Source organism: Mus caroli, chromosome 2, assembly GCF_900094665.2.
Source record: "Mus caroli chromosome 2, CAROLI_EIJ_v1.1, whole genome shotgun sequence".
Classification (NCBI taxonomy): Eukaryota; Metazoa; Chordata; class Mammalia; order Rodentia; family Muridae; genus Mus; species Mus caroli.
The window spans coordinates 13,928,267-13,956,211 of NC_034571.1; the positions used below are offsets into that span (position 1 = coordinate 13,928,267).

Consider the following 27,945-nt stretch of genomic DNA (forward strand, 5'->3'; position numbering starts at 1 on the left):
GGGGGACTTTTGGGATAGTATTGGAAATGTAATTGAGGAAAATATGTAATAAAAATATTAAAAAAAATAAAATAAAATAAAATAAAACTCAAAAAAAAAAAAAAAAAAAACAAAATAACTGGAACCAGCAAACACTGTCCATCGATAGTTCTCAACGTGATCAGTCTCAGTGCCCCAGTAAACATTCACTCTTACCATCCTTATTTTGCCTTGTTCCGAATGCCTTTTATGCCCGTGCTTAGTCCTTTGTGAAGAATAGGAAATAAACAAAAAATTATATGAAAAAAAAAAAAAAAAGGAAGAATTTGTCACCAATATGAGTTCCTTGGAAGCTATTTTGATATCGTACACATCTTTTAATATCCTGTGCTTATCAGAGTAAATAACACAGGGTAGCAATGTAATAAACCTTTAGTAAATGAATGAATAAATGAGTTTATTCAGCGTTCTCATAAAACTACACTCCTCATAGGAGTTTGTAAACAGAGCTGGCTGCCCACTTAACTTTGTTAATACAGCAGTCAACAGAATTAAAGTGGTATGGCTATTTTTCATAAATAGTCATTGACTCTTGCTGTTTTAATATGTTATCTAGTACAGCTCTTGACATTTCAATGGCCTCTTTGGCTCTGTATTTAAATTTTCTTAAACACTTCTCCTCAAAGAGTATTCAACCTGGGCCACTGTGTACTCTAAATATCATGAGCTCTGTTGAAAGTTCTACTTTAATCAAACCCACAACTTGTGTTCCCTGAGCTGAATGTTTGTAGATGCGGGGAGAAAAACTATCAGACAATCCACAGCTTCTGGGATGAGGAGAGAAGCTTCGCTGGCTTCGAGCCTTCACACCGTCCACGTGGACCAAATTGCTGAACTTAGGTACTGTCCAAGCTGTTCCCAAGATGAAATTGCCAACTGACCCACCTCTTTCCTAAGGTACCTCCAATGATCTGATTTCATTTCATGAGAATTATATAATTAAATCCCAGTTATAATCTTCCAACTGCCAGATGATAGCACCACATCTCATTCCCCTTTTGTCAGCCGTGTGGAAATTTCTTTTAATTGACATATTCAAGTCTGATTTAGTCCTATCTGGTAAGGTTCCTGGATCCAGTCTTGTATATCTAGTTGATTACCAAGAATCAAAGACAGCGCTTCATATATTCCAGGCATAATCATCTTGCTATGGTGTGTCCCTCAGTTTACTGTAATTATGCTGAGCATCTTTACATTTTCAGCAATTATGTAAGCGAGAAACCTCCATGCAGGTTGAGAGTCCATTATCACAGTTACTTACATTTTATATTGTGCCTCTGAGGAAATGGAGAGTTTAATGAGTAGCCAAGTCTATAAAACCACGAAAACTTATATGAGATCTGTTCTTTCCTCTTAAATGAAAAGAGCCAGCATGTGCCCATCTCCTCTTTTTGATGAATGCTTGCTATATTCTGCATTTTAGACTGAATTCCACATTCGTGACTTCATAAACATAACTAACACAGCCGACCATTTTGTGAGTTATCATAAAAATAGTGACTCATCCAGAAACAATTTGAAAAAGCACTCTTTCTTAAAGAGGATACATAATTTGCTACTTCCAGCTTTGAAATAGTCATTTCATTTATAGCTGCTACTAAGCACTGCTTTAAAAACTGAGCTTGCATCAAGTTGTGAGCAGCTGAACTTTAATTTATCATAGCAATTTTCTACCTTTAAATAGCTAGTGGAAATGATGCCACACTTATAAGTTTTCTGATAAATCAATTTTTTAAGGATTTGCCATTTTGCAATGTTTCCCTAACTTCAAACTATTTTCCTCACACTTAGAGAATGTTTAGAACAGCGTGGAGCTGCACAGCCAAGTCCAAGTGCACTGGCAATGGTTTCAGACACTCTATATAAACCTGTTCACATAGGTGAGATTTTTACATTTGTCTTTTAGTAGATTTTGTTTTGAGTTGGGGTTCTATGTAACTGAGGCTGACCTAGAACTTACTATATTACTAAGATGACCTTAAACTTTGATCCTCCTATTTCTCTCCCAAGTGCTGGGGATTACAGACGAATGTCTGGTTTCACTTCCAGCAGATGTTTGCAACACACACACACACACACACACACACACACACACACCATGCACGCCAGACATCTATGAACTGCAGTACAGAAGCCTATGGCCACCAGTGACACAAACATCAAGCCTAAGGCTGCTCAGTTCCAGTGAGAGTTAACTGAATCATTTCTGTGGGGCAGTAGCATTCATCCCTGGCCTGGGAACAGCCATGCAGGCAAGAATCCCGTAGATTTAACGCACACTCCACCCCGTTCTTGGGTTTCTTTGGGGTCTTTATTTTAATATAACTCATACATTGGTCTCCGACAAGCATTAGGACCCCTTTCTCTTGTTTCTTCCTTTCAATCACGTTCTTGAAGAGAGTATGAACCTAGTTTAATTTCCCCTTCAAGCTAGTTACCAGGGGGAAATCGCTACTTTCGTGATTCTGAGTTACAAACATGCACAATAGCTATCAACCTGTAAACTCGTTTATACTTCGGAAGTGTGGGAAGCTCCCTTAAAGTGAGGCAACACAGAAGACATTCTGAGTGTGTTCCTTCTCACAATTCCTTATAGCAGATTCCAAACTAGAATATACTGCTGCTTTTTGACTAGACATTTTGTTTTCTTTGTAGCACAGACGACAAAATTACAAACGTGGGTTAAACATTCAAGAGTGTATGCAACTTCAGAGAAGAGTTAGTTGAAAGGTTAGGCGAAAGTGGACTATAAAAGTAACCAGGGAGACACTTGCTATTCAAGTCTGAGGATATCCCAACTCTGATCCTACACACCCATAGTTAAAATTTAATTATTATACACAGACACCCACAGGTACGTCTTTCTTTTCTTCCAGGTAAATCCGAGGTCACTATCTTAATAGCAATAATAGTAATAGATGCATACAAATCTAAAGAGACTTGATTACAGTTGTGTCAGCTTTTGAAATGGACACTTAGGAAAAATAAAAAATTCTCTCTTAGAGCAAGTTGGAAGTTAATCACAGGGGATGTGTTCATAATTTGTGGTGCATACAAGTCCACCTATGGTGTCTATCATAGGAGAACATGGTAATGATGTATATGATAACTTATTCTAACAAAAACATGGCCAACTCTAAAACTCTTATACTTAAAAAAAAACCCTTAGAACTCAAGTATCCTGTCTTAGTTTGAGTTTTTATTACTGCTATGAAATCCCCCGGTCAGAGAAACTTCAGGAGGAGAAGGTTTGTCTGGCTTATATTTCTATGGTACTGTTTATCATTGACGGAACTCAGGACAGGAACTCATCCAGGACAAAAACATGGAGGCTGATGCAGAAGCCATGGAGGGAGGTCCTGCTTACTGGATTGCTCGCCAAGGATTGATCAGCCTGCTTTCTTATGGAACCCAGGTTCACTAGCCCAGGGATGGCCCTACCCACAAAGGACTGAGCCTTCTTCCATCAATCACTAATTAAGAAAATGCCCTACGGCCTTGCCTACAGCCCCCATCTCATGGAAGAAATTTCTCAACTGAGATTTCTTCCTTTCAGATAACTTTAGCTTGTGCATTGACATAAAAATATCCAGCACAAATCCCAAGCTATCTCCTCACCAAGAACAAACATAAGAGTGCTTTCCTTTTCTTTCTTGCATAATTGTTACTTGTCTCAGATCAAATGTTGTGCTGTAATTATGTGCTTTGTTAAGTAGCCCATATCATCAACAAATAGCTAAGTGACCAGATGTTGGCAGGGCAACTAAAAGACATACTCATCACAGTCAGCCATGCAGAAGCTCACTCTCATATAGTTCGAGATTCATCTTGCACAGTTGAAACAGATTCACTGCCAAGCTGAGGACACATTGGATTAAGAATATTAAATTTATAATAATGAACTACTACTTAAAGATGTTCTAAGAATTCTTCTATGCTTATTTTTTTCCAGAATAATCCATTTGGGAATTATTTCAAACACAAGGTAGCCTCTACTTTTTAAAAATCTAAAGAAGAAAGTAAATTTACTGAAACAAGGAATATGGCACATGGCTTCATAGTGCTAGCACCTGGGATCCTGAAGTGGGAAGACTGTGAGTTGAACTTCTGTTTAAGCTATATAGTAAGTGTGAGGCCGGCCTGGGCTACATTTGAGGCTATCTCAAAACAAAGGTTTACAATGTATTTTAAAACAGAAATAAATTTGACTAATAAGAAAGCCAGTAGTAGAAATGGCTGGAGAGATGAAGTACAGCTTGTGTTGAGGACACAGACTTTGGAAGCAGATTAGCTAGCCATGTTTGTGTTCTGGATCTTGTTTTTCCTGGATGTGTGGCCTTGAGAAAGCTACTTACCCTCTCATGTTTCTACAGCCCTACAATGGAGATAGCTTGTAAAGTTGTTAGGGTGACCAAATATACAGAAGTGAGACGCACACAGTTCAGCACCTGATCCAGCAAAAACATGTTATAGCAGACCTACACTGCACATGAAGAACATAAACTATGCAAAAGGAAGCTGCTCCTTGAAAAGGAGAGCAATATATTTCTGGGGACTGCTCCAAGTAAAGAGCAGGAAATGTGTTAGATGAGGCTCTTGCACGAAGTTTAGAGAGCCAAATAACAGAAAATGGAGTACAGAGCAGTGTCACCAGCCCACCAGCATGAGCATCAACATCAACGCCATTGTCACCATGATCATCAGATTGTGAAAAGAAGAAATAAAGAAAATAAGGCAGAAACCATCAAAATATTCTAGTTGGAAATTCTGTAGCTAGAACTTGAAGAGATGGAGGACATACAGAAGGCCTTGCCTGTCAATCTTATTTAAGGAAAAAAGTCACATCGCTACACTCCTGTTTTCATGATGACAGCGCTTCAGTTTTTCTGCAACTTAGAATCACTGAAATAACTCCTTTCACCTGCTGGAGTCCCTGAGTAGTGGCTCTAGATTACCTAATGGCAAGCACATGCCACAGGACACAACACTCCTAAAACACTGCTCTAGTAGAGGAAGCATGGACCTGTGCTTTTCCCCAAATCAACCTGTCACCTGTTTTCCTGACTGTAAATTCTACTGAAATGATCTTGGCTTTGGGGTCATATATTGAATCAGAGACTGATTTGACAGTAGCTGTCAAAAGTCCATTTATGAAAATGTATGAATGATATTGGAATCAGGTTTTTAAAGAGCAATGGATGGGGCATGGAGAAACAGACAGGTGACTGAAGGCTGCTTTAAGTTTCCGTCATTACACATCTGATAATTGGCAGTATAAACCAGTTGCTTCCACCTTCTATTTAGTATGTGATAACCAAGATAAACAATGCTCATTAAATGACAAATACCTTCCACAGGTTACAATTTTGAGTCATACCTCACTCTGAAGCTGGGATACTTCTCTTGCAAAGACACTGTCGATGGTGGCAGGCATGTCCTTATACAGACAATTGGAAAGATCAGCTTTAATGGTACCTTTGTATTTTGCCTAAGAGGGAAAAAAGGAAAAGAAAGATAAGCTTTTTATATTTTTTATTTTTTGGCTACATAAATATAAAAGAAAACTTACTTTAGAAACATGATTTGTTTAAAACACCTGCAGGTTATTTAAATTTACATTAATAAATCTGATGGATGTATTCTGAAAGATAGAAATATATCCAGTGCATTGTGGGGAGAGCTTTACATATGGAAGGACAGTCCCTGTTCCAATCTGTGAATTTCTGAAGCCTGTGTGTTGAGAGCTTCATGCATTTGGCCAGTGAATAAATGGTCCAAGAACAATGAGATCTTCTGAGCCACAATATACAAGTCATTAGAATTTACTGCCTAGACCCTAAAGGCAGACAGTAGTGATGATCAGACACTGTGATGACTAGACACCAGGAGGGCTGTGATGTTGGATAACAGGAACCCAGACAATGGGGTGCAATATTTTTGTCCCAGGGTTCTCTATAGCACTATGGAGCGACCATAGTTCTCAACAGATCACTGCTCGTTTTATTAAAAAGCTGAAGAGGGGAGCCAGAGGCTACAGACATGAAACAAGGACAGGGAGAAAGAAGCATTACCTTCCGCAATTGGCGCGGTACCTATCACGTGTGAACCGAAACTTCATGCTCAACATAGACACATGGGAAATTTTTATGTCTCTGATGCAAAGTTGTTTTTAGAAGTTAAAAAAAAATTTTGACTACCTGTTCCTATCAGAACACACAGTATAAATGTTTGTCAGATTTGATTCTCTAAACCTGTATGATTAAATAAATACATACATACATATATACATAAAAGGAGGAAGAGAATTATTTCTTTCTTGAAGCCTTCTTGGCTTTCCTTGGACACAGTGGAAGGTGGAGGCTAGTTTACTCTCTGTGTGTGTGTGTGTGTGTGTGTGTGTGTGTGTGTGTGTCCGTGTGTGTCCTCAGCCAGCACTAACTATGAACAAGCTCTGGAGTTACTTGAACAGACAAACACTCAGTCACCATTTTCTCTTGGGAAAATTAGGTTCAGGGGAACAGGACAGGAAACCACTTGTAATTTTTCCTTTGCAGTTAACTCCTTCAGGAACATTAATTGGAAACAAAATGAGAACACCAAAAGTTTCTTTACATAGGATAAATATTGCAGCTAATACAAGAAAAAAAGAATCACGATTCTTTATGTGATGAGGCCTCAGGACCCCCACCCCCTCACCCAGAGGTGATTTGGATGTTGATGGATGGAGCATATCTTTTACAGACCTTTGTCCCTATAGCTAAAGATTCTGTTAATAACAGAAAATGGACTGCCTTTTTTCAAAATTGTACCACATTACTATATAATCCTGAGCGTATCATATTTATCTCTTTCCAACACTACTTACAAAACACTAGAGGTCAGTCATTTACAGTGCTGCTTTATTCATTCTCTCTTTCAAGTTCATTCACAGACTAATGCAAATCCTCCGCATAGAGATGATGACATGGCATGTCAGGATGCATTGTGGGTTGTAGCCCTTACTATTCATAGAGAAGCTATGTGGCTTTCCAGCTGGAAACAACGTTTCCTGTGCTCTGGCTTCCTAATCAGTACCTCTCTCCAACTAAGTCTCATCCCACTCCAAAAGAGCTCATCTAAAATTATTTCTCAAAGATGGCATGTTTGAAGGACTTTGCTGACAAAATTTACTTATTTCCAATATGATATTCAATTATCTACCTCTAAAATAAGTCCACTAGGAAATGAATAACTTGGAACTGCTAAATTAACTAAGCAACCAGAACGTTCTCCTACATGAGTAAAAATATTTATTTTTCAAGAGTAATTCTACGTAAAGAAAGGGTAACTACAGTGAAAATATGCGTGTTCAATATAATAACAACATAGGCCCATGAAGTACAGCAAGCTCAGTTTGCACATATTAACTTGGTTAGTAGTTAGATAATGTGGATATGATCGATATTTAGTGTTACTTTCAAAACTATTCTCTAACTTTAATGTACATTTTTATCTATATAAATACAATAAAGAAAGCCAAGTTCCATTTAGAGCTTTCTAGACCTTACCTCAGAAATAAAAGCACCAATATTTTTTACATGGTTTAGCATAGGGGTATCAGTCACAAACGTACACTTGTCCTTAGACTTTTTGTACTCTTCTTTATAATGGATCTGAAAAAGGAAATAATTGACATAAGGAAAAAGAACCAACTCTAGACGACTTTTTCTCAACAGCAAGTTAAGTGACTCAAGCCCAGTTGTTGAAGTGAAGACTGACAGGATGGTGCTCCAAGCAGCCATTTCTGAGGTTCAGTCCCAGGCTGCACAGGGAGTGCCACATTGTGAGTGAGAACTGCACTTTCCATATGTAACAATCAGTCATCGGTAGGCCTCAATGCTGAGGGCCCAGGGAAACAGCTTGGTAGGTGAAGATCCTTGCTCTACAAGCATGGGAACCAGCACTCAAATCTCCTGAACCTTCATAAAAGCCAGAGAAGTAGATCCAGCACAGCTGGATGGAATATGGAGATGGAAGAAAGAGGGAGAATCCACAGAAGCTGATTCTCAGGGCTGGGTTGGGAGAGACCCTGTCTTAAAACAAGGTGGAATGACCTACAATCAAGGTTGTCCTCCAATTTCCACACATGGGCAGTGTCACACACTGGCCCATACTCGTGCACAAACACACACACATGCACACATACAAATCATTCATATATTCTCTCTCTCACACACACATGAACATGCATACACGTGTACACACACACACATACACTTGCACACATACATATCATTCATATATTCTCTCTCACATGCACATACAAATATATGCATACACATATCTTTCACATATTCTCTCTTTCTCTTTCACACACACATACACACATGCACATATACATGTGAATACACATATCATTCACATATCTTTCTCACACACACATACATAAAAACATGCACACACATATACATACACACATGCACACATACATACCATTCATATATTCTCTGTCTCTCTCTGTCTCTGTCTCTCTTTCTCTCTCTCTCTCTCTCTCTCTCTCTCTCTCTCTCTCTCTCTCTCTCTCACACACACACACACACACATTCAAGCACACACGGGTAAACCTGGGCCTATTAGTCACACAGTCTGTGGCTTTAGACAGCTGCCTTGAGGTAGGAAACAAGAAATCCTCAGAAAAGATGCAAAATATGGAGATGTAGAGGAAGAGATGAGTGTACTACTTTTAGTATTGTTGCCTTTACAGACTGGATCAGAGAAGGGGGCTTAACCTGTGGCCAGAACAGGCCTATTACTAATTGATTGCCTCAAATCCACTTCCCTAATTATCAGCATCCAGTGCCTCCCTCCCACCCCCCTCCTCTGCCCAGAATCTTCCCAGAATGCTTCCCAGAATGCTTCCCAGATCTGTACCAGGTGGTACAGATCATTCCAGAACACCACTGTGCTGTGAGTGGGCAGATCCACCAGAAAACCTTCTGGGGGCTTTACTGAACATGCTCAGCTTTCTCAAACTCACTGGCAAAATGAAGCACTAGCAAGCACTACTTGGAGAGAGGCCAGAATTATTCTTCTGTTGGGGGCAGATTCTACATGATACATGAGCTCAAAAAGTATCAGGAAATATGGAGAAATGCCAATAGTGTTTGCTGTCATATTAACTGGTGGACAATTTGAAAGTTGGATAGGGCAGACTTGAAAGAAGCTAAGAGGCTGGCAGTAATTTTCTGAAATTTATATCATTCTGTAATAAAGTCATGTTTATCTACACAAGACTATAAATACTTAAGCTGGAAAAATGTCCCAATTCACATGATAAATTATATGGTTTTCCTAATTATAATTTAAATGGGAAGTTTACTTGTACCTACTGCCTAGCTCTTAAGAGGGCATGATTAATATTGATGTAATGGACTAACATTCCATGGTGATTCTCCTATATGCAAATCTTATTGGAGGGGCCTAATCTGACCTAACATGTAAACAGATACAAATACAATAAGTAATTTCAAAATTCTATAGTCCACTGCTGTGTCTCATAGATATTAATGCCTAAAATTGCTTTATTCATGAAATCAACAGGAGAACATATTTATCTTATCTGAACACTAAATTACATTTTTTTTCCTCTCAAAGATTAGCCATAATTTAAGGTTCCTGCAAATCTCTCTCCTCAGTCACTAGTAATTAAATCGTTAATGGCAGGATGATAAATACCAGGCTATTTTGATCATAGGGAGAAAAAGTATCCCTGTTATATAATTAAGTGTGAGAAAAAATAGCCTATCATTAGGCTTAAGTTTGGCTCATTATTTTTATCTTCTGCCACCATCTTTTCCATCAGGACCACATTCTTCACTACAGTGGTATGTGCTTATGGCTAGAGGCCTTCTGATAATGCTTGTCAGGGGTTAAACACTGAGGACAGGAGCTGGGGATGCCGGTAAAGTATTTCCTTCCTTTGTTCTGCAGGCAAATAGTTCAGCCTTGATTTCCAGGCTCTATGGCCTTCTCTGATCTTTATTAAAAAGCGGATACATTTTCATCTTTAATTTTAAGTTTAATTTTAAAATTTAAGGTTATTTGTCTATTGGTGTTCATCACAAATTTTAAAATCACACACACACACATACACCAGGATAGGCGCTAGGTTTCTAATGAATGTGTGTGTGTGTGTGTGTGTGTGTGTGTGTGTGTGTGTGTGTGTGTGTGGTTTCCAGGGAGTTTATATGCAATTCCTAATAAATTTCACAATATGCATAACAATAAGTAGATGTTAGTAAGCTTTTACATAATTAACTCTATTACATATTTATAGGATTCCTATGCCAGTGTAACAGGAAATGACAAATGAATGAAAACATCAGTCAACCATGTAAAGTTTCATTCAAATACAAACCACCAAATGGATGGCTATATACAACCTTGTCCACACGTTAAAGTCTAAGACTGGCTCCATCTATTGATGAGATCCCCTTCACTCCTAACACAGAGACCTGACTAGAACTCAACCTCAATTCCTCTAAAACAGGCACTTTCTTTGGCCACTGATTAGCCTGGGAGGGTAAAGGGACAAGGAGGCCAAAGGTCCACTACAAGATACTTAGTGCAATTTTTCCAGCAGAGCCTCTAACACTTCTAGGCTAGCAGGAGAAGCTTTGCACAGTCATGCTTCTATCTCCCCTGCCCCATCACAGGGGCCAGCAGTAGTGATGTCATGAGGCGACAACCCAGGATGTTGATGAAGGGAGAGAAGAAGAAAAGGAACGAGGGAGATGAAAACAGCTACCGTGTGGAGATGGAAACACCTATCTTCGGCCTTTACATGCAGAGAGAAAATAATTCCCACTGCATTAAGTAAGCTCTTGCTTTTACTTGCAACCATCTGTCTCACAGGAAACACACAACCCAACATGTCTTCAAATTAAAGGCAATGTTGCTGGTGTCATGGTCAATGAGATGTCCCAAGCATTTACTTTATCCTTTGGCTTGTCCCACTAATCCCACCATGTTGCCACTAAAATTAGAGAGAAATTAGCTCACAGTTGCCTCCTGTTCCTCCCCACAGCTCTTTTGGTGAGGACAAGATTAGCCAATGGCTCAAAGTAGATGACAGATGTGGAAATGTTTGTGACTGTCTCTTCATACATGCATGCTTATCTAGGAAGTCTTTGCACAAAGGAAATCACATCAGTCAAATTCAGTTACCCTTGACAGAAAGAACTACAGTCATGACCAAGGTCACTCTCCTACATTTTCTAACACAGACTGGGCTTTTCTGGAGGGTAGCCACAGAATTTAATGTTTTCATCATTGGAAGGATCTGTCCACAGCGAACAATTTCATTTACCTGAAAAATCTGTCCCATTCCTATGCAGGTGAATACTCTGCAAGCTTTGAAATAAACTATTGAGTCAGGCTGCCCACTGATGAAGCCTAATTAGCTCCACGCAAGGCTCATTCTGCTTCACTTATGTGAAACCTACCGAAGATTCCTTTTTGGCCATTTTTTTTTTAATGACAGAATGTTATTGGATCTGAGATTCTGGATGCTCAATCTAGTGGACAAGTCTAATTGATAAAAGTTACCGATGAGGTGTTTGACATCCAAAATCAAATACCAGAGATTTTAGTTAGGGAAATAATGAGGCTGCCCGGGAGACAAGATGTTCTTCAGAGCAGATGTGAGTTATACAAAGGAATCTCCATGGTGTAGACAGCTCAAACACAAAGCAGAAAGTAAATGGGAAAGACATGCAAAGGGAAGGGAAAAGCAATGGGGAAAAGGAGGCAAGGGATAAGAAAGAAAAATGTTTTACACTGATTCCCAACTGGACCTGAAAAATGACATTGTCTCTGTAGAGAGTGCCATGCAGTGAAACCTCCCAGTGCTGACACCAAGCCAGTCTTGCTTAACATTTCTACATACTGTCTGGGAAGGGCCGGGATACAGCAGGGTCTCTAGGGCTTCCAAGGCTTCTGATGACCCTGACTCTCTGAGTTAAATGGCACACTCAAAGAGATAAGCTTTCAGTACTCTCAAGGGGTGAGGGAAGAATGCAGGGAAGCTGTTTTTCGACCCATTCCTCGCCATTTCATAATCACTCACTCTGCTATAAAAGACAACAGGCACAAGCTATCAGCAACAGGTCAAAAATTAGGACTGAAAAAGACCCTGTTGTCCTTAAGCCTGTGAAACTCCAAACAGCATTATAAGGCACACTGGGAAAGAAACCAAGTATCATCTCAATCAGTTCCAAGCCACTTCAAAATGCACAGTTCTGATTCTGATGCTGCTATAGAAACTTACGGAGCTAGGAGAGATCCAAAGAAGAGTAATTGAACCGATGGAAGGCATATAAGGCATCTGGTGCAAAGGAACCCATAAACCCCCACGCCAGTGTTGGCAATGTACCAATACAAGGTGACAGGACTGTTAGCCAGGCTCTGCTTGAACCTTGTCCCCAGGTGGTCTTAGAAAGCCATTGAACTTCCAGTTTGTACCTGTGAGTTAGGACATGCAGATCCTACACAGAGGCTTCCTGGACTATACAGTATAAAGGCATGTGTGTAGTGATTGGCATACATGTAGCAAGGAGGAAAGCTAGCAAGATGCCCAAGGCTTGAGGGTCATACTGACCTTGTTTCAATCCTGGGAAGCTTGCTAGCTGAATGAATGGCTTGGTCTCCAACACATGAGGGTTTCCACAAGCTTTAGGGTTCAGGGCTCTGCTAAATCAGCAACCCTCCCACCTACAATTTCATTCAGTAACAAATCTAAACTCAGTAATATGAAACAAAATTGCCCTCAAAAAACAAACAAACAAACAAAAAGACAAACTAACAAAAAACAGCTAGGAAACTAATGCCCCTCTAGGACAGGATGGGTGATAAAGCCACCAAAGCATTTGAGGGTTCCCTTTTGATTTTGACATGATGGCTGAAGAAGACTGGTGTCCTAGGTTAAATGCAGAGTACCAATCTAGTCCTTCCCAATTAGAAACACCATATAATACAGGCTCAGCCAGAACTCGGGTCTATTTAAGGTGACAAAACATTAATTTTATACCTATTATTTTAACTCTGTGACTGATGGATTTTAGACAACAAACTGGCTATGTTACTATACTGCAGAGATGAAATTTTCAAGTATAAGTTGATTTGAAGAAAAAGAAATTTCAAATATAAGGCCATTTGCTCCCCATAAAATTACTGATGTCACTAAAAAAGAACAATTAACTTTCAGTTATAGCTCACTGAAACATTTAGGAGCATAAACATTTAATTTATTCAATATTTGTTGGTTTACTTATTTGTTTTGCAGTTGAGAACCTTGTACATGCTAGACACACATTCTGGTTCTCAACTGGAACCTCAGCCCTAATATTTGGTATTAAGATGATGGTGTAAACCCTTCATATAATTTTCATTTTAGAAATTAGAGCATTTTTTTTCAGAATCTTTATTGATCCATGTAAAAATTCTCACAGCTAATTGAGTATCTTATCAGTACGGAAGCCTACGATGAAGTGAAATATGAGCACATATCCAGTCATGAATTAAGGGACAATAATCATGTTCTAAATATTTAAGTAGTCCAGACATTCGACCATGAAACATAAATCTACAATAAGCAGAAATCTCTCCCACGTGTTTGATTTCACCTAAAGAAGAGAGAATGTGTGGTGCAGGCAGTCACTGAGTATAAAAAGCCATTGTGCCTCCCTACAGGAAGGTTCCTAAGCCACCAATAAGTAATCCTCCCCCAAACACTCCAATATATCACCTGCCGAATTAGAGCTGCAGCCGAGGAATAATTACACGTCAGTGAGAACATACCAGAGTGCGAAGAGGCAGCACCTTCAAGCTGGCTCTAAATGGTGACATGGCTGTCACTAAGTTGGTGTGTGAGGGAGTAACAAGCTTTGCGTGGGTATCCACTCTGAGAAACAACAGTGGAGTAAAGGGAAGAGTGTAATGGTGGACGTGGGGCAGGGGGAGGAGGGCGATGGATAGGAGACCCACCCTGACAATCGACAACACCTGGCACGTGGTGCTCAATACATCTTGACTGCCACTGGTGTCAAGCTCATAATTATCACCGCCAATGTCTTATTATTGCAGTTTACAAAACATATTTCACATGCTAAGCAACTTCTGGTTATAACTAAGCAATAACACAAATAAATAAATGTTAATTTAAAATTGAATTATATAACATGTTATGCCAAGAATTTGGGAAGAAGTATGCCCATTTTTATTTACTACAAAGTTGGTCAAAAGATAAAAAAAAGTTCCCGATAGAGTAACTTAGGGTAGGTATCCTTTATCAGTCACCACAGTGTTTTGAAGAGTAACTGCAGCATTTTTAATGTACATCTCATCTTAACTATAATCATTATACTTGAAGAGCTAAACCCACCAGCATCAATAATATTTCCAAAGTTACTGTCGAGTTGACTCTAGCAAGTTGGCCTTGGAGAACTGACCAAAGTATTATGCTACTGCCTAGGAAACAAACTTGCAAATTACAAATAATAGTTGCAGCCAGTTTTGTGCTCAGCTCCCTGAATTCAGATACAAACACACTTCATTTCATAGAACTCCATGTTTTTTAAGCCAGTAGTTCTCTTACATTGTTTATGAGTATTTGGTGGGTTCTCATACGAAGTAAGTAATAGTCTTGCTTATGCATTTAGAATTCTAGTTTATATATTTATCATGTATGTGTATGTGTTTACATTAAATAACTCTAGGATTTCATTTGGAATAGCATATAAACTAGCTTTAGTTCCTAAAAACAAAAATATTTCTTTTTAATGATATTATCATGTGAAGCAGTGTTTGCAGTGTACAATTCCATTACAACATACACACACACACACACACACACACATACACACACACACCCACACACACCCTATATTGCAAAGAAATGTTAGATACAATTAAAGGCAAATGGAAAAGTATTGACTTTGTCAGAAACTTCAAATGGCCTTCAGAATGTTAAGCAGTATTCATTTAGATAAAGGTCTTCCATATTGAAAGTCATTCACTTAGAGATCCTTCCAAGACAAATCATATCATTCTGCTAATTTTAAAGTCTTAGGTGTTCTCAAACATGAGCTTGATAACACAACACCATAAAACATAGTATGACTGCACAACCTGGAAGCGACAGGATCTGGATTAGGAATGAGGACAATTATTCCATTAGACAATCACTGTCTATATGACCTTGGTGAAATCACCTATCATGTCTGGACTTAGTTCTATGATCTAGAAAATGACAGTGCTCTAACTGGTGACCTCAGGGGTTTTCTCTCCAGCCCCATGACTCTACAACACAGCCATTCCATGTAAAGGAAGCAAATAAGATAAAAGTCTTTAAAGCTACTTACGTCACTAATGAGCTCGGTGCACTTTCTGGCCAGTTCCATGCTGAGGTCTTCAATAGCAGGTTTCAGAAACACCTAAGTGAAAATTAAAAAGAGAGAGGGAGGGAGAAGGTCCGATTTTCCCTTATCTGTTAAAGGACAGAGTTCTGTGCTTAAGTGAGTTCTTTCTTGCTCACCTTGGCTTCCTGGTTTTCTTCCTGCTCCACATTTTCCTCCTCAGTTTCCGCTTTTACATCCCCGGATACAGATACCTTCATCTTTACCCTATTAAGATATTAATGTTTTCAAACTGTGTCTTCTCATGGACCACCACACCCGTGCGCTACCAAGTCTCTGGGGCACTGGAAGCAACAGGCTTGCCAGACTTTATCCCTGGCTCATGTCACTCCTTATCTCAATGGTGTGTCAGTGAACACCCAGGAGCCTCAGGGTCTGCCAGGCCCAGCCTCACAAGTGAAAACTCTCTCCTAAGTCAAAGCTCAACTTTACAAACTTAAAATCAACATTCTTAGGATAGCATAGGAAACCCAAGACAAAACTTTTTTTTTATCTTTTACTAATGAATTTTAAATCAATTAATCAATTAATTTTAAAAATTGTTTTAAAGGGACTTGACAATTCTAGAAATCTACTCAGCTATAACACCTAAGATAGCACCGCCTAAAGCGTTTATCCCAAAGATATCTCAACTTGGTCTAAATAAAGCCTCCTCTGGAATGTCAGTCATGGCTCTGTTTCCATATAGAGACTCCGTACCATACAAATTCATTTCATTAACTTAAATTAAATGTTTTATGAGGTTTTAATGTACTTCTCACATCCCCCCAAACTACTCACTTCATATTAGCTGATTAGAGGCTAATAATTTATTACAAAAAGCCCTTTGAACCACTTCAAAGAATCTATTCTGAGTTAATTACAACTGCTAATCTCAAATTAGGGAATACTGTACCATATTAATTGTAAACATCATTAAACATGAGAACTTGAAGTTAATATATGTTGATATATTATTTAAGACTTCAGGAAACATCACTGCATTGGAAATAACCGTCCTCTGCATTTTTGTCATTGTNTGAATTTTCACTAACTCACTAGTATCTTTTATAGTCTCACTGTATCCCACACTTGGAAAACTAAGAAATTACATTATCATATTTGTTATGCAGACTATCTTACTAGTTCAATAATTAAGAAAACTCTTCTAAATAAATCCTTTATTGTCGATTTAAGCAATTCTAAGAATCTCTCATTCCTGATGTGTTAATTTGGCTGTTTAAATTTTAGGGTAAAATTGCTTTTTATAAAACTATTGCATATCAGTGATCAGTGTTAGAAAAATACCCCATGGTGACTAATTAAATTAATTACATAAAATAGAGCTTTATCCAAAATAATACTTCATTCCTACATAGCCAAGTATATTTTGATATCATCTTGTTTTCAATTTATTTTTAATAATTTATAAAATATTTTTAATTTAAAAAACACCCTGAAGTTAACAAGATCTAATGTCTTTATATCCCACTGAACATCTATGAAGGTAGAATAGTGATTCTGAAGTTGTGGAGCTAGTTTCATGTTACAGTTTAAATAGTCTTAACTATTGGATATCTATCTCTATATATGTCCTTATCAGTTTCTAAAAGAAAAATGCCCCAGCCTTACGTAATAAGTCATTTGAATTCTGAACATCCATCAAAAACCATGCTTTTCCAAAAGGCAAAACTGTACCACAAAAAAAAAGGTTGATAAGACCAAAAACAATGATCTAAAACAAAGCTCTTCAAGAAACCTATAGAGAAATTTCTATAGCTGTCAGGATGAGTGTTACACACCACAGTGACACATGCAGAGACCCGTGATGACCGTCAACCAAAAGCCCTACCCAACTTACTAAATCTTTCCCTTCTAAAAGACGAATCCTGTCTGCCTCCTCTCTCCACATCTATTCTGCCTACTATTGTCTCTTAATGGCATCCACTACCCTCTGTGAAATATGACTTAGGAAAACATTGTTACATCTGACTAACTTCTCCATGATTTGCTGGCTTTCTCATTAAACAGTTTTGAATAGAGGTCAAATTAAGGGTATCACAGACCCACTTAACCAGCAAAATGCCAGAAAGGAACTGTCCCCAGAATGCTAAATTGGGAAACGTTGAGATAACAGCCATGTCGTCCCTCACGTCTACTGGAATTCTTTTCGTTTGTTATAAACTTGTCCTGTAAGGAGAATTTGTGATCTGTAACAGTTTCCCTCATGTCCTCTCCCTAAGGCTGCCTTTTGCTTCTATAGAGGCTCCTCTGTACTCCCTTCAGGAAAGAAATGCTTTCTATGGAGGAATAATTTCTATAAACTTTTCTTGCAAACCTTCAGAAGTACATAGGAAAAAATTATCCCAACGCTGTACAAGATGAACCTGTTAGCTTCCACTTCAGATGACAATACTCATGTTGCTTTGGGTGATGTCTGTTTCCATAGTGAATGGCGTGCATGAGGCTTAAGCAGGATTTCGTCTCATCTCTAATCTTGCTGTGAGTTCTTAATGGTTCTTCACTGGGCTGCAATAAAATAATCAGTTAAGCTTTAATGCAGAAAAGTTTCAAAGACACACCAAACACCACACATAATATGAACATTTTTTTTCTTTTAAGAGGTCAGAATCAGAATTTTAAAGTCACATTACTAAAATCTTTAAAACTTGCATTTCCAGCCAATTTAGGAGATGGGAGCAAAACAATCACAACTTTAAGGCCAGCCCAAGTTACAGAGAGAGCTTCATGCCAACCTGGACAACTTAGCAAGACTATGTCTTAAATAAACATAGAAGGATGGCTAGGAACACAGCTGGTTTATTACCAAGTTTGCTTGCTTCTATGCAAGGCCTTCTGTTGGATCCCATTGCTGACAACCATCACAAACCCTCACTTAGAATGCTTTCCTTCAGAGAGGACAAACAGAAGGCTAAGAACAGGGAACTATTTGCTTCCTGTGCAAAACAGTGTGGTAGGAACTGCTTAGTACACACTGATGCCTGCTTAGTACACACTGCTGTTGTTATGCTGGTTCTACACCAGGATAAGGAGATCCAGGGTAATAACATACCCTGGCAGGAAAAAAATCACCTCAAAACTTGCTGGGTGAACTCTTTAATGGACTTTCTGGCAAGCCACATACACCATTACTTTTGATTTAATGTGTCTTCTTTTCATTTGCATAAGAAGACAGTATAAAACTCATGTCAAATTTCCTCTAAAATTTTTTTATACTTTTTATTAGGTATTTTCCTCATCTACATTTCCAATGCTATCCCAAAAGTCCCCCATACCCTCCCACCCACTCCCACTTTTTGGCCCTGGCGCTCCCCTGTACTGGGGCATAAAGTTTGCAAGTCCAATGGGCCTTTCTTTCTCCGGTGATGGCACCATGGACTAAGGCTGATCTTCCTCTAAAATTTTTAAGCCCTGATTTTATCAGTTGAGCTTTTCTGTCAATAGGTCTAAACTCTGACTTGGGGAATTTGTTAGAAAAGGGTCCTTTGTGGGCAGTTTATTACGTTTCAAAAATACCTATTCTTTTTCGTAAATCCTAGTTTAAGTTTAATGTTGTATCATCATAAATTACAATTGAGTTCTGAGCTGAGATGGGAGATACCAGAAAATATGATGCCTCAGACCATGGGATGCTTTAGATTACAGGCACTGGGGAATCAGCAGAATCTGGAAAGAGCTCTTCTTTGAAAATGCTTTATTTACACAAAGGCTGGTTCTACCAAAAGGGAACATAGTTGGCTTCTACCATGTTATTTCATCAACGAAGAAGAGGAAACCAAACACCCAAAGCCAAAACAAACTTTGTCTGAGTCTGTTGTCTTTCTGAGTCTATATCTCACCACCCCCTCCCCCAGTAAATCATTTATTCTTCCCTAAAATTACCTCCATCTTGACTCAATACTTTGTCCCCTATGAAGGGGTATATAAGCCTTTAAATCCCACTTTGTTATTGGGCCCTCACTGTCATACAAAAGAAGTCAATGGCTTTAACTATCTGAATATACCCTTTAACCAGAGCCAGAGAGCCAGGCAGGATCAAACATCTTGATTACTATACAAAAAGGAAGATTGTACATGTACATGTATATGTATATGTATATATGTGTGTGTGTGTACACAAACACACATGTATGTATGTATGTATGTATGTATGCATGCATGTATCCCTTTCCTAAAGTTCTATGTGGAATGTACTAAGAATGGTTGTGATCAATCCCTGACACTATTAATGATACTCTGTTATGCTTGCAGATAGGAAAATGCTGTCCTCTGAAAGGCTCCACGCAGCAGCTAACTCAGATACAGACACCAATAGCCAAACAGTGAATGGAGCATGGGGACTTTTATGGAAGAATAGGAGGAAAGATTGTGGGCCCCAAAGGGGATGAGAACTCCACAGGAAGACCAACAGAATCAACCAACCTGGACCCTTGGTGCTCTCAGGGTCCAAACTAAACTACCAACCAAAGAGCATACACAGGCTGGACCTAGGCCTCCTCACACATATGTCACATATGAGCAGTTTGGTCTTCATGTGGGTCCCCAACAACTAGAGAAGGGACTATTCCAAAATCTGTTTCATGTATATGGGATATATTCTAGCTGGGCTACCTTGTCTATTCTCAGTGGGAGAGGAAGCACCTAGCCTTGCAGAGATTTGATGTGCCGGGGTAGGGGGATACCCAAGGGTTGCCCCTGCTCAGAGGAGAATGGGAGAGGAAGGGGTAAGGAGGAAGGCCCGTGGGAGAGGGTGGCCTGAAGGGGAGCAGTGAGGGAATGGATAGTGTATATGTAAAAAATAAAATAAAATAATTAAAAATAGAATAGTTGTGAAAGACTTTGACACTGACATAAAAAAATTGAGTATCTTATCAAATGCTTCTTTGTAACTATATTGTCCTTTGTTTTTTAAGCTATGCTGTAATTCTGCATGCTGAAAAAATGATAATAATCTAATTTTTAGGAGTGTAAATTATATCTTAGAGGACACAATTGATTATTGGCTCTGCATCCAGTTTTAAATTCATTTCAGCATCCCTTCCTATTTATGTATCTATGAAGACCATTCACCTTTGAACCAACTGCAACCTCTTACCAGTCCCCTCATTTACTGAAATATTTGAGAAGCACTTATTTTGTATTTTATAAGAATCACATATTTTTAACAATATATCAGTTAACAGTTATGAACCTTTTCATTTCTTTAACATTTAGCAGAACAATAAAGAACAGGGGACTCAGTGGAGAGCGAGCTCAGTTATGAAGCATCCGTATGACAATGCTTAGCATGAGTTGTCATAAACAGCCTCTCATTTGGGTTGTTTTCAAGCCTAACTTTGTTTTATTATTGGCAAGTGCTATATGCATGCATGTATGTACATTCACACATACCGCAAGCAATATATACACACTCAGGCAGAGTTAATTCATTACAGCTGCCAGTTCCTGTCTGAAAAGCAAAAATGGCTCCAATAAATGCAAAGATTTAATTATTTCTCACATCTGGAAAAACTTGAACATGAAAATGGATTTATTGAAGAAGCTCTTGGTTGGCTGTCAACACCCCATTCAGAGCCAGAGAGAGAGAAAGAGAGAACAGGCTTAATCACTGTTGGCAATTCCTTAACCCACTCAGAAATAGATGCCATGCCAGTTAATTTGTAACACGGTTTGTTTACAGGACTTCTGAGTTTTATGGAAGCACAGTAAAATAAATAATTCCATAGTAACTCATGTAAAAGAAACTGCTCCTCATGTTTGGTCTGGAGGACATTGTACATCAATCCTCGGAAACAGGGTGAAGTCCTCCTATGCAAAAACAGAGAGGCAGCCTTGAGGGAAGCACTTTGAGATCAGCTGTTAGAACAATGTTACACAAACACGGGAAAACTAGATGATGCAGCGCTTTTGGGAGGAAGTGTGAACTAGGAAAAGGAGGTAAGAAAGTTATGTGAGTGCAGAGTGAGGTGATTTCACAGAAACAAGGGAAAAACTGGATCCATCCCAGGAAAGAGCAGCTAAGCAAGAATTAAGCAAAGTGGTGCAGTAGAGGGAAGGGATCCAGAGAGCATTAGCAAAGACCTGCAAGCCAGAGTTGAGGGCCGGGGAGTTCAATCACACTGTCACCTACAACAGGAGCAAGGACAGGAAAAGAGCAGCAGTCAGAGACCTCAGGTTAGAGTTCCATGAGGTCACTGTATAGAAATCACTCATCCTAACATATATGTATATGCAGATATTATATGTATTACATATGTATGTGTGTATGTATCTATGCATAAAAGCTTAAGCTAGTGTGAGCCATGAACTTTTCATAAATAATATAATTCCCAGTCAATTAACTGTGGAAGCAGCAGCTCCTCAGAAATTCTATTCTTTCTGTGTGCCTTGAATTTTTAATTCTTACCCCTTCTTAGTCTCATTAGCCAAGCGAAATTACTCCTTCCATATAGTCTGTGTAATATTCACAATGCCTAGCAGTTGTGGCTAGCACCTTTAATCATATCACTTGGGAGGCAGAGGCAGGCAGATCTCTGAGTTCGAGGTCAGACTTGTTTACAGAGTGAGTTCCAGGACATCCAGGGCTATACAGAGAAATCCTGTATTGAAAAACAAAACAAAACACTTAGCAAGAAGTAAGTAAATAAAATAATCAGTAACACAGAGGGTAAAAACTAGTCTAACTTAGACTGGTTCTCTCTCTCTCTCTCTCTCTCTCTCTCTCTCTCTCTCTCTCTCTCTCTCTCTCTGAAATTCTATTGTTTGCTACAAGTGTTTATATATAAGGAAAAGGTTTGTTCTCATGCCCTAGTGTTATGTGGCATTCATATGGGTGTGTGCATGTGTATTGTCTTTTGTAAGCCAAGTGCTACCTTAATCTATCCAATCAATGAACAAAATTGACTAAATCTAACCTCATCTTAATTCAGACTAGACACAGTAAAGTGTTCAGAGATGACACTAACCCATGGCAGCAATGTTGAGTGATGCTATAGTAGCACTATAAGACTAGACACTCTTAACCATTTTTCAGTTTGATTGCATATGCCTTCATCTAGAAAAATGCATTGAAGATTAACCTTTTTAATAATTTTGGCATTCTAAAAGGCAAGCAATAAAATACCTAATTGACTTTAGCTTTCAGAACTATCAAAATCGGAGTCCTCTGTATGGAAATATATTTTTATCAAGCATTTAAACTTTCATTATAGTGAACTAAAGTTTAAATGAAATTTTAATTAAATTCAATGAAGGCACAATTGCATAATTTATTTTTAGTGATAATGATATTTAAAATACCAGAAATTCAAGATATTGACTCTTTAATTCTCTATCTACCTAAATAGCAAAAAATTCAAATAGTAAATTCACTTTTAATTCATAAGACTAATTTTAAAATATAATTTTCAACAAATAATAAACAGCTAGTTAAAACTTTAAAGCCACATTGCAAAGCAAAGTCACAAGACAATATGAGACTTTTGGAGATGCTGATCTCCATTTAGAGAACAGAAGAATTTCACAGAGATCAGACTTTCCTATAAGTTTCCAATACTTGACAGAAAAGATCTTGAACCATGGGCATCAGTTTTTCACGACATACCTAACTGCTCTTAATGGAGCCAACCAAATGGATAGATGAAGACTGCTAATATATATATATATATATATATATATATATATATACATATACATATACATATACATATACATATACATATATATGATCTATATGTGTGTATATATATATATATGATCTATATGTATATATGTGTGTGTGTGCACATGCATACATGTGCAATGAAGAACATTGACTTTAAAAGCAGCATCTCAGAAAAATCACAGTTAGCATCAATTTGTATTTGCTCTGACCCCAGCACTGCTAGATTCTTGGAAGAATATGAATTCTATGTGGAAATGGAAGTGGGCAGTGGAGAATACTTAGACAGCCTCTTCCCTCTAAGTGTATATAAAATCCCATTTAATCCTTCCAGCATTCATTTCACAGATGAGGATGCTGGAAGCTGCTATGGTGACTCACCCAAATTCTCACGATAAAAGATGCAAACCCAGGTTTTAACTGCTTCAATGTGTGCAAAACCTATTAGCCTGAACAGCAGTGAACATTCTGCTACTTTGATTTCTTTCTATCATTTCTTTCAATTTCCAACTTCAAAGAATTGTCTTTATTGATGGTTATTTTAAAGAGATCATGCTTTGTGGGATGGAGACAATTTGGTCACTATGATCTGTGAGAACAACTCTGTAAGAATTAGAAGCAATGGCAAAGGGGCAACTATTATGAAGATGCTTGATCTGGACAAAGCCTAACTGGAGAAAGTTTCATGTTTAGTGAGAAATATATTTCCAAACACTAGTGGACTGGTAAATGTTTAACATTCATCATCTCTCCTAGGGTTTATATTTTTCCAATAAGAAAACACTTTTAATCTTAAAGAGACATCAAGTTTATTAGCATAATGGCAGACTAAGGATGAAATGTGCATTCTAAGCTGACAACTCCACATCACAGTAATTAACAACAAAATTAACATCTAGCATTATGTGGACCAAGAAATGCCAATCAACCAGAGGCCATTCTTCCAAAGTTCACGTTTTATAGTTTGAGGAGGGGAGGGTCAGTTGGTTGGTTGGTTGGTTGGTCGGTTGGTCAGTCAGTCGGTCAATTGGTTAGTTGGTTGGTCAGTTGGTTGGTTGGTTGGTTGGTTGGTTGGTTGGCTTTTGTTTTTCTGTTTGTTTCTGTTTCCCTTGCAGTGCTGGGGACAGGTTGACTTACATATTCAAAGCACCTACTGCTGCATCCAGGTTCCTTTTAAAATTTTCTTTTTAATGTTCTGATGGCCTCACACAGTCACACAGAAAAGCCTTGAACTTTCAATATGACTCTCATTGGCCTCAAACTTGTGATTCTCTTGCCTTAAGCTAGGGTTACAGGTATGAAGGGATTACAGATGTGAACCAGGGCACATGATTCAATTTTCCAGATTTGGCAATGGGCATTTTAATGTATACAATTATAACCCTTCTCTGTTCTTCTCTTTCTCTGTTGATGAAATAAATCTAAAGGGCAGGATTTCAAAATAGCTTAAATGCCATTTTTGCTGTTGATAAACTAAGATCAACCAAGCTTGTAACTGGTACATTTATCAAAAAATTTAGATGCATGTTAGAGTTCACACACACAAACCAATCAAGCAGAAACTAAGTTAAAGATTGGGTCCCCAATCCAAACAGAGTCTGCCCTTTGTATACAGCTGTTCCCTTAAATTCTCTTTAAATGGGTTACAACACCTAAAAATTGGGAATAAAGGAAGTGTCTGTCCACAGCAGTGTCATAGCAGTGACTTTTATACTCTGTACTGTCCAATATACATAAACTAAGAAGTATAATGGACGATAAAGTGCGACAATTCCACTGATGTATGGAGGCTGGACAGCTAGCAGGAGCTCACTCCAATATAGCTGTGTAGTAGAAGCTATGCTAAACAAATAATTCTTTAATTTGCAGCTTTTTAAAATGCAGTGTAGGATAAAAATGAAAATCTTATTTAGCGTTATAAATAATTTTTTAAAATGTTGCCTTCTAATTGTTATAAATCTAACCATTTTAAAGGCACACCGAAACCACTTTTAGGTTTTCCATGGCATATTATTCAATACTTTTATGCTTTTTAAAACACAACTGTACCCCCAAGAACCTCTGAGCTCAAGCTTTGTATTGATGTAAGGTCAGCTGAAATGTTCTTTTCCTTGGCACACGGTGAAACAAAAATTGTTGTGTATCATGATAATAGATTTGGATGGTAGGTGGGTACTCTACTTCTATGCAACATTTGCCTATAGATAGATAACTACCTGGGTTTTGGAGCAAGACTGCACTTGATACATTACTTTAGCATATAAAACCATTGTACATGTTATTTTCATCGAAAGTCCTTAGGGACTGCATCTGAACAGAGTAAAGAGCTGAATAGTTTTACCCCAGAGTGTTCTTCAGTGGATGGATGGGTTTGCTGGTTTGTTCAGGGCTGGCTTAGTTTGGGAGATTGACAGTCCCACTGCATGGCCCAGATTGGCTCTTAGTGGGTGGATTGTCCTCAGCTTCCCAAGTCCCAGCTGGGGTTGTAGAAGGGCGCCAGCACACCCAGGGAGTTGGGGATTTAAAAAAATGTATAACAATGTACATTTTTAACAAATTTCACCAGATGTTTTAAAAAGATGTTCTGACCAGAAAGCCAGGTAGACCCCAGACTTGTAACCCAGGATTCTACATGCAGAGCAGCAGGATCAGAAGACTCAAGAAGACAGTTTGAAACAAGCCTGTGATACATGAAACATGATACATGCCTCAAAATTAAATTTTATAAGGTCAGCTGACTAACAATCAATGTGGATAACTCCAGAATGTAGAAGTTTCTACAGCATGATAAAGTATATTATAAAATTCATTTTTCTGGGATAGAGTGCAAAGAACTTTATGATTTTTGAAGGCATACTAGTTCTTTTAACTAGTTCTGTATGCATTTCTTGACAGATTCAACTAACTTAGCATTACTTACTTTTCCAGAACATGATAATGGTGAATGTCTTGTTAAAATAAAATATTTTAGCTTAAATATTATTAGGTGTGTATGTTTATAAGGACCAAGGGGCATACATCTGCTCCCAGGAGCTGGGGCTATTCCACAGCCCTCTGTGCACCTTCCCTGACAGGGGACAGCTTGTCTCCAGGGAGTGCTCTGGCCCCAGGACTCAGGGGAGATTGCAATTTTCTTTCAAGTGACTCTCTACGGTGGGCCCACTCAGTAGCACACAGGCAACAGAGTGGCAGAGCAGCTGGGAGAGGGTCCTATGGGCTTACATCTGCACCCAGGATGTGGGGCTGTTCCACAGCCTTCTGTTCACTGATCTTCAAGGGGAGAGCTTGCCTGCAAGGAGTGCTGACACAGACTTACAGAATCACAGGAGGAACAAACTCCAGCCAGAAACAGCAAGAACATCTAACACCAGAGATTACCTGATGGCAAAAGGCAAATGCAAGAAACATACAAACAGACCAAGACTACTTGACATTATCAGAGCACAGTAATCCCATCACAGCAAGTCCTGGATACTCCAACACACAGGAAAATCAAACTTCTGATTTAAAATCATATCTCATGATACTGCTAGAGGATTTTAAGAAGGACATAAATAATTCCCTTAAAGAAATACAGGAGAATACAGCTAAACAGGTAGAAGCCCTTAAAGAGAAAACACAAAACTCCCTGAAAGAATTACAGGAAAACACAACCAAACAGGTGAAGGAATCGAACAAAACCATCCAGGATCTAAAAATGGAAATCACAAAGGGAGACAATCTGGAGATAGAAAACTTAGGAAAGATGCATAGATAGAGCATTGCCAACAGAATACAAGAGATAGAAGAGAGAATCTCATGTGCAGAAGATTCCAAAGAAAGAATTGACACAACAACTAAAGAAAATGCAAAATGGCAAAAGATCCTAACTGATAACATCTAGGATATCCAGGACACAATGAGAAGACCAAACCTAAGGATAGTAGGTATAGATGAGAAGGAAGATTTCCAACTTAAAGTACCAGTAAATATTTTCAATGAAATTATAGAAGAAAGCTTTCCTAACCTAAAGAATGATGCCAATGAACATACAAGAAACCCAAAGAACTCCAAATAGATTGGACCAGAAAAGACATTACTCCCATCACTTAGTAATCAAAACACCAAATGCACAAAACAAAGAAAGAATATTAAAAGCAGTAAGGGGAAAAGGTCAAGTAAGATATAAAGGCAGACCTATCAGAATTAAACCTGACTTCTCCCCAGAGACTATGAAAGCCAGAAGATCCTAGGCAGATGTTATACAGACCCTAAGAGAGCATAAATGCCAGCCCAGTCTACTATACCCAGGAAAACTCTCAAGTACCATAGATGGAGAAACCAAGGTATTACATGACAAAACCAAATTTACACAATATCTTTCCACAAATCCAGCCCTTCAATGGATAATAAAGGGAAAACTCAAACACAAGGAGGGAAACTATGCTCTAGAAAAAGCAAGAAAGTAATCTTTCAACAAACCTAAAAGAAGATAGCCACATGAACAGAATTCCAACTCTAACAGCAAAAATAGCAGGAACCAACAATTACTTTTCCTTAATATCTCTTAATATCAATGGACTCAATTCCCCAACAAAAAGACATAGAATAACAGACTGGCTTCATAAAGAGGACATAATATTTTGCTGTATACAGGACACCCACCACAGGGACAAATACAGACACTACTTCACAGTGAAAGGCTGGAAAATAATTTTCCAAGCAAATGATCCCAATAAACAAGCTGGAACGGCCATTCTAATAGTGAATAAAAACAACTTTCAACCTAAAGTTATCAAAAAAGATAAGGAGGGA

The 27,945-nt window shown here is 38.4% G+C and overlaps 1 protein-coding gene across 2 annotated transcripts in view; it reads right to left on the minus strand.

The window, feature by feature from the left end:
• The window catches only part of Nebl (nebulette), a 365,879-nt gene that overhangs the window by 98,112 nt on the left and 239,822 nt on the right, over positions 1–27,945 (minus strand). The window contains exons 6-10 of one of the 2 annotated variants that reach the window (XM_029474616.1): positions 17,809–17,999; positions 15,611–15,698; positions 15,438–15,509; positions 7,587–7,691; positions 5,417–5,527 (exon numbers count right to left, since the gene is read on the minus strand). The exons of the other annotated variant lie outside the window; for it this stretch is intronic. Of the exons in view, the coding sequence (XP_029330476.1) occupies positions 5,417–5,527; positions 7,587–7,691; positions 15,438–15,509; positions 15,611–15,691 (369 nt within the window). The 5' untranslated portion in view covers positions 15,692–15,698; positions 17,809–17,999. The remainder of the gene's footprint in view (positions 1–5,416; positions 5,528–7,586; positions 7,692–15,437; positions 15,510–15,610; positions 15,699–17,808; positions 18,000–27,945) is intronic. 2 annotated transcript variants of the gene reach the window in all.